General features: G+C 34.0%; 1 protein-coding gene across 3 annotated transcripts; it reads left to right on the forward strand.

Moving 5' to 3' along the window:
- Positions 1-322: 322 nt before the first annotated feature.
- On the forward strand, positions 323-8,100 carry LOC108741326 (protein mesh). 3 transcript variants are annotated; one of them, XM_018476096.2, is made up of 11 exons: positions 324-581; positions 1,892-2,152; positions 2,213-2,820; positions 2,879-3,185; positions 3,251-3,511; positions 3,572-4,199; positions 4,270-4,877; positions 4,943-5,079; positions 5,139-5,748; positions 7,599-7,770; positions 7,849-8,100. In XM_018476096.2, exons 1-11 carry the CDS (start codon positions 437-439, stop codon positions 7,952-7,954), a joined length of 3,843 nt encoding a protein of 1,280 aa, XP_018331598.1. In that variant the 5' UTR covers positions 324-436; the 3' UTR covers positions 7,955-8,100. The 3 variants fall into 3 exon arrangements, with proteins under 3 accessions (XP_018331596.1, XP_018331597.1, XP_018331598.1); XM_018476094.2 differs by lacking the exons at positions 7,599-7,770; positions 7,849-8,100 and adding an exon at positions 6,248-7,382 and having other exon boundaries at positions 323-581; XM_018476095.2 differs by lacking the exons at positions 7,599-7,770; positions 7,849-8,100 and adding an exon at positions 6,248-7,382 and having other exon boundaries at positions 323-581; positions 1,931-2,152.
- Positions 8,101-8,106: the final 6 nt, after the last annotated feature.

Genomic DNA, 8,106 nt, shown 5'->3' on the forward strand with positions numbered 1-8,106 from the left:
GAATTTTTTTTTTGTAAATTTATCGTTGAACCTACATCAAGTGTGAAGACTACCCAATGTTTAATAACATTTAAAATAGAGAAAGTATTTAATACGAAGTTCAGTTCATCTATACTATTTTTATATTATAAATGTATCAAATAAGAATAAGAAATGTTTAGAAGAAAAGTGATTGAAATCAAATAAATAAATATTTTTCATGCACTTGTTATTGTATTTCTGCGCTTTCAAAAAGTTAGCTACACAGTAGTGTATGTGTCATAAAGGGACGCACCCAATATTATCATCTCTTATCAGTACTGATAAGGACAAGTAGAACAGGTAGAATCATCATTTTAATTACATTTATTCGTTGGTTGTCGTTTTGAACTTTTTGTTTTATATTCTATATGCAGGGCCGTTTGAAATACCCGAAAGTGTTAATTTTAATTTCAAAATGAGACTTAAAATTGCTTTAGTGCTTTTTGTGACATGTTGTACAGCTTTTGGTCAAGACGATGGCAGTGTAGGTGAAGTGCCCCAAGAAGAAAATCCTAATCCAACGTATATTGATGATACTGAACCAAAACTACCGGAAAATGGTAATGGATTATATATTACACAACTTTTAACGTAAAAAAATGTGCTTTGTTTTTGTAAAATCATTTCTAAAGATTTTTTTGAGTTTTCATGGTAGAACGCCATTATGTATCGTACGCCATTTGCATTTATTCGTAAGTGTAAGTCTAGGTGTACTTTTTGGTTCAAATAAACAGAAAATATGAAAAGATATGAACTAACTAAACTAATTTTTAAAGGCTAATGAAAATACGTTATGTGTTTGTGTTTAACTGCGAAAGCATATTACACCATAATAAATTTGAACAATGAATTTTTTTGGTATGATAAATAGGTACTGCAGAAGTTACAACAAACTTCGTTAAAGTACCTATTTTCTAACAACACCTAGGTATTTAATTTTTTTAGTAAAAAAGTAATTAATTTGTAATTGTTGTTAATTTACGTTATGATTTAAGTACCAATTTTTGGTGATGATTATTTGATGATTCATGCTACCTGCAAATAAGATTATTTAAATTAATAAATGATACGTATTGATAATTCACCTACAGATTTTTTGAAAAACTATCCTAAAATACGTTATTCTTTTGTATTTCTTTAAATAGATAAGTTCTACCCTTTATTTTTTGGTACTACTATTTATATAGGTGCTTGTAACTAATTATGAGTAATTTTGATTACTTATTTTTTTCAGAAAACATAGTTATCTTTAGTTTCAGAAAACCGTTTAACAAAATTTTATGGAAATATGAGAATATTTCTATCATTGGCATTTTATCTTATATGTTTATATTTTACTTACGCATTGGAAAATACTTTTAGTTGTATTATACCACAATAATCAAATCTTAATTTATCAGTTTATCGATTCCTTGACATTTCTAATCTATTATTATCATCTATTGATATTGCATTTAAGTTAACCCAGCTAGATGTTAAAAATGGTACCTACCTGCCGTAGTATCATTTGAGTTCTTCATAAACGAGTTTCTATGAATTTTAGATAGGAAGATAAGATAAAACCTGGTAGAATTAATAATATTTGTAGAATATAAACACTTTTTAATAGCTACCTTAACCCAGCACATCCGCCATTTCTGAATGAAAAATTAAATGTAATTTTTCCAATGCAGATGTTAGGAATCATATTTCATTTATTCGATAAAAGTTTAAGCGTTCCAAATTTTATATTATTAGTACGTTTAAGATGCTTTGCTTTAATTGGTTTTTAAAAGTATCTCATCTTCATATTCAATGCAAATGATTGTTGAAAGTTTATGGTCACAACGAAACGTGTTGAAGCAAGTTAGATACATGTTCTTTTTTTCAGATTTCCTTTTTGTTTTTAATGTCAGCGCATTTTTTATAGAACTTCCTAACGATGGTACAAAAGAACCACTGGAACCACCACATGATACAGAATCACCGCCAGAGCCACAACCCGAGCCTGAACCTGTACCTGAACCTGTACCTGAACCTGAACCTGAACCTGAACCACAATTCGAACCTGAAATAAAATCAGATGATATTGTCGTGCCTGTAGGAGTATTGTTGAGTGCCAGAGAAAACTATGTAGATTATACAAATTGGGGTATTTTTACAAAATAGAGATATTAATTTTCTGTTTACTAAGAATAACTTAATTTTATAGATTCCTTAACTTCACGTTATGCTCCTCCGCAAGAATATCAAAGAGGAGGGATTCCCTATGTCTTAACAGCAAGTCGTCTTGCTGAATTACGAGCCACATTCATGTACTGGTACTATGATATGGGTGGTAATGATGGTACTGGTGACTGGCAAAAAGCTATCCAGAACTCATCCCCCCAGCTACATAAAAACTTAAATTTTCAACTTCCTTTCATGGGTTTCCGATTTAATTATACAAGAGTTTCCATAAATGGCTACCTGGAGTTCAGTGATCCCCCAGAAACATATCCATCGTATCCACTGACTTTTCCTGTTAAAGATTGGCCTAAGGCCAACGATCCATCGTTCATAGGAATATTTTTCAGTAAATGTCGTATTGGCAGTTTGAGAAATGAGGATATTGATCAAAGAAGGCCCGGTGTCTATTTTCGTTTAGAAAGGGATCTTCAAACTCGTACTGATCAATTCGGAACAGAAGTTAGAGAAAGACTAAAGTGGGACATTCGCGAGGGCGTGATTGGATCCGAAACTTTTGAACCAAAACACGCCATTATTGTCACATGGAAAAACTTAACGTTTGCAGGGGGAATTACTCAATCTCTAACAACAGTTCAGTTTTTATCTTTTCTTTAAATTTACTATTTTGTAACGGTATTTTATTTTTTAGACAAATACGTTCCAAATGATTCTCGCGACCGATGAAGTTTTTACCTATGCTATATTTAACTATTTGGATTTACAATGGTCATCACACACCGAAGCTGGAGGAGATACCCTAAGAGGAGAGGGTGGTATTCCCGCGTTTGTAGGGTTCAACGCAGGAAATGGAACCAGAAGCTGGGAATATCAGCCTTACAGTCAAGCTTCCGTTATTAGGGACCTCACAGGAAGAGGATGGGGCAATGGTTTCCAAGGTCGACACATTTTTAGAATAGACGAAAATATTCTCACCGGTAGTTGTAACAAAGATATAGGTAAGTTTGAAAATAAAACAAAACAAGAGTGTATTATTATTAAGGAATATAACAACAATTTTCAGACGGAGCGAATTTACCTTTGATGTTTGCCCCCGAGAGTGGTAACATGTTAGGTGGAACAATTGTCAATATTACTGGACCCTGCTTTAGGCCAACCGATAAGATTACTTGCAAATTTGACGTCGAAGATGAAGTTTTCGGTACTGTTGTCGATGCCAATCGAGCTTTATGCGTACAACCGAGACTTTCAGTTGAGGGTTACGTACGGTTGGAAATAGCAATAAATAATGAAAAATACAAATGGAAAGGAAAATACTTTGTTGGTAAGTTTTAGATAAATCAAATTCTTATATCGATACATTGAAAATTTCCGTTTTCTGCAGAGCCTCCCGCCCAAGCTGCAGAAAAAATTTTCTTTGAGGATTATTCGGTTCATGAAAGAAATCCAGCTGAGATAATAATTTCGTGGGTGAAAAATAATTTAACCACCAATGATAATGCGAATATTAGGATATCCCTTTGGGGTTACAAAGAAACTACCATCCGTCCTCAGTTTGTTTATATCGATTCTTTAGTTGATTCTACAACAAACGCAGGCAAATATACCCTTTCTCCAGCCGAATACAGGAATCGTGATAATTTAGAATTATCTGATATCAAATTTGGATTCATTCAAATCAATTTAACCGAACCTATCCAGGTCGGAAATACCGATACTAAAATCACACCTATAATATGGAGTAGACCTATTCCATTAGGATGGTACTTTGGTCCGCAATGGGAAAGACTTTACGGGTCAAATTGGCCACGAACTATGTGCAACGAATGGCTTACGAATGACCGATATCTTAAAAACTTTGCCCACGAACTACCACAATGTCCTTGCAGTTTGGAACACGCTCTGTCGGATAAGGGACGATTTCTGCCCGATTTCGACTGTGACAAAGATTCAAATCCTCGATGCTGGTATAACAAAGGTTCCATGCATTGCGTCAGAAGTGGAGCCCCAACGTAAGTATAAGTACAAATTAAAAGTTAATAATCCATTATAAGAAGTTTTTAACAAATATCAAATTATTAGTTTGGAAGGTTCAGAGCAGCATTGTTGCTATGACAAGAATGGGTACCTTATGTTATCTTACGACCAAATGTGGGGTTCAAGTCCCCGACGATCGCATAATCTTGGCTATCTCCCTTGGACTGAAGCTACTAAAGTTCCGACGCTTTCCCAGTGGTACCACGATATGGTACCGAAATATTTGTGCTGCATTTGGCAGGAAGAACAAGCAGTTGGATGTGAAACTTTGAGATTCGAAAGGCGTCCAACTCAAGATTGTGTTGCATATCAGGCTCCTACTATTGGAGGAGTATACGGAGATCCCCACTTTATTACTTACGATAATTTACAATACACCTTCAATGGAAAAGGGGAATTCGTACTTAGCAGAGTGAACACCCAAAGAAATAAAATGGACATCCAAGTACGTTTTGAGCAAATGCAAAATAATGCTTATGGAGAAGTAAAAGCCACACAAATGACTTCAGTCGCTGCAAGAGGCAATAGTTCGACAGTTATAGAAGTAAGGATAAGACCAGAACATGCTCAATGGAGATACAGACTGGATGTATTCGCCGATGGAAAACGGGTATATTTTGACAGACCTGGCTTGAAATTTCAGCATTTTCCAGGTAAAATTTTTGGATATTATTACGTACAAATAGATAATTCCTTTACGAATGGCATTTATTTTAAGGAGTACTTGTTTATACGCCCACGTATATACTTAATCAATCCGAAGTAATAGTTATGTTTGATACTGGTGCTGGTGTAGAAGTAGTGGAAAACAGAGGGTACATGACTGCTAGAGTATATTTGCCATGGACGTACATAGTAAGCGATTAAGACAAAGTTTTGTAACTTTTACAGTAATTAATGAGTTGTACTTTTAGAATCAGACAAGAGGCTTGTTAGGTAACTGGAGTTTTGACATAAACGATGATTACACTAATCCAGATGGAACAATAGTAGTTACTCCAAATATTAACAATTTTCAATCAGTTTATACCGATTTCGGTTTGAATTGGATGTTAGAAGACAAGGAAGATGTAGACAAAGGGGCGGCTCTGTTCTATCGAGAATTTGGAAGAACATCGAGCTATTACAATAATAAAACGTTTTTGCCAGAGTTTAATATGCTACCAGAAATGATATTACCATCTAATAGATCTTTGGACATACAAAGAGCGTACGAGTTGTGCACAGAGTACTATGAGTGCCGATACGATTATGCAATGACTCTGGATCGAGATTTGGCTCATTTCACGCACAACTATAAAAGTAGCATAATAAATCTTCGTCAAACTAATTCTAGAACGGTTGTTTCCTGCGGAGTTTTAGAAACTCCTAGATTTGGAAGGAAAAGTAATTTCCTTTTTGTACCCGGAACAAGAGTCACATTTGAATGTAACGAAAACTACATTTTAATCGGTGATGCTAGACGCGAATGTCTTCCTGATGGAAACTGGAACTTACCGGAATATGGATATACTGAATGTCTACGTGAGTACCTAACTTTTTTTTTATGTGTATACTCTAACGTTAGACATACTCGGAAGATATTTTTAATTATATAACATGAGTCATGCTCATTAAACGTTACCTACGTCTATTGAACAAACTCTCCAAAATAAGAAACCAGATGTGTGAAGTTCATATAAAACTTTAGGTGTTCTTTACCCATTAAATACATGAAATTTACGTTATATACTAGCCTTGACACATTTGAAAGGTTTAGTATGCACAAGATAGAGATATTTGCTTAACTGTTTTATTCAAATATGCTGTTATTAAATGTTAAGTGGTTCGAAATATAATTTATATTTTATACATGAATTTAAAAACTTTTCATAATTTTCTTCCTACAAATGTGCTCATTACTATTCAAAGAAATTATTATAATTTTGGAGTAGAGCAGAATTAAATAAAATGCAATCACTTTTTTTGAGAACGTGCATTATTAGTACCTACTCAGAAAGTTAATTTTCTGTAATATTAACAGGGCATCAGGAATATTCAGCGCGTCAATTAGGCATAACTGGCGGCATTATCATTGCAATTCTTATTCCGCTTATCCTTTGCATTGCGTACATTACTTTAAGAATATTCAAGAGTGTCAAAAAAAATAAAAATGCCCACGCATGGTTATTCGCAAAGCCTCCTTCGAGAGCTGCAAGTCGTCTAAAATTAAATGAACAAGAAGCAATGGTGGCAAACATGAGACCAGTCAGTCCATTAACACCTCCTTCAGACGAAGAATATACATACAGAAGTCCTGTACCGAGCGATACCAATAGCCTGAGAAGTTTTGGTAAAAAACGACGAAGTTACGATAAAGTTTACAGAACCCACGAACCATTAAAGGGATTACCAGAAATAGATTTCGAAGATAAACAGTGGGATCTTGATTCAGATTTGGATTCCGATATCAAAAGAAGATCTGACTTGGCTTCTCCTACGAGCACTGTTTTTGAATCGCCTAATAATAGTTCTTCACCACCGACTCCTCGAAATCCTGCTAGTCCTGTCTATACTGAACCTTTCTCGTATGACAGGCAAAATGTCAGACACACAACTTTAGATCCTCCTCTTCTTCCATCACCCGACTTGACAAAATCTTACAGGAGTTCTGATCCAAATCTTTTGGAACAAAAATCATCACCAGATGTTAGTTACGCAACTGTAAATAAACCCAAAGCTCAAACATTAAGACATTCAACACGTCCTTCTGCAAGTCAGAGTAGCATCATAACTGATGTATAGAAGCTACTTAGTTAATAATTTTTCAATTACTTACCAAAAATATATTCAACCAAGACTTACAAAAATCAATTCAGTCGAATATTTAATTCTTGAAATTCAGTGAAAACTTAATTTGAAAGACTCTCTACCATAATTGTTTGGACACTTACCTTTCAGAAAAACTAAAGAGTTTACGTAAAATGCAGTTCTTTAAAAATTAATGTTTTTACACCGTATTTTTAATGTGTTAAATGTTTTCTTTTTTTTTAATCTTACTATGGTACTTACTTATTCGTTTAAATTTGTGGCATGTGGAAGACAATGTGACTTTATTATGTGATGTGTACTGTTAATTGTTTGTATATTTTATATTGCGAAATAAACATTTTAATCAATGTTAACAGTGAAGAATAGGGGTGATCTGTTCCACATGCCTCATTAAATGCAATGCAATGCAAAGGATTCGCTCGTTTATATGATAGTTACATATTTGCTAGAGGGTGATGTGGAATGGATCATTGTCTGTTCCTTTTTTTTTATTAAAAATCCATTCCACATCAAAATAAAAAATATATTGGTTTATGTAGTTAATTGTAACAAATATTAAACAGGACAGCAAGAGTATTCATCAAGACAAGCTGGAATTACTACTGGCATAGTGCTAGCAGTGTTAATTCCTATTGTCCTTTTGTTATGCTACGTCTTCTACAGAATCGTTAAGAAACGAGCAGATGGTCAAAAGCGAGAAGAAAGAGAAGAGCTCGCATATCAAGAGCAAAAGAGGTAATTAAAAGACATTCTATGTCGTGAAGTATCTTTCTGTTTAAACAGATTAATTATTATTCAACTTATCTTTCATAGGAGGGCTCAACAGGCTGCAGAAGCAAAATTAAGAGCTGCGGAACCTGATGATGATGAAAGCAGTAGTTTAAACCAACATCCAGCAAAAGAAACAGCAGTATACTGAATCGAGAACAGGAAATATTAAAGCATTAAAGGTTTTAACTGTCAGTGATGTGTTTTTGCAATGACAAAATTTTTTAAAAAATAAAAAAGCAGTAATTTTAATCAAAAAAGATGCGAATAATATTACAGTTCATTTAGATCTTTGTTTATTAT

The sequence above is a fragment of the Agrilus planipennis genome, unplaced genomic scaffold (assembly GCF_000699045.2).
Source record: "Agrilus planipennis isolate EAB-ADULT unplaced genomic scaffold, Apla_2.0 scaffold269, whole genome shotgun sequence".
In the NCBI taxonomy this organism is placed as follows: domain Eukaryota; kingdom Metazoa; phylum Arthropoda; class Insecta; order Coleoptera; family Buprestidae; genus Agrilus; species Agrilus planipennis.

Excerpts from the sequence above, each read along its gene's own strand:
- LOC108741326 (XM_018476094.2), top strand. The coding sequence starts at position 437 with ATGAGACTTAAAATTGCTTTAGTGCTTTTTGTGACATGTTGTACAGCT. Across the intron at positions 582-1,891 it reads ACCAAAACTACCGGAAAATG|ATTTCCTTTTTGTTTTTAAT; the intron begins GTAATGGATTAT and ends TCTTTTTTTCAG. Across the intron at positions 4,200-4,269 it reads GTCAGAAGTGGAGCCCCAAC|TTTGGAAGGTTCAGAGCAGC; the intron begins GTAAGTATAAGT and ends TCAAATTATTAG.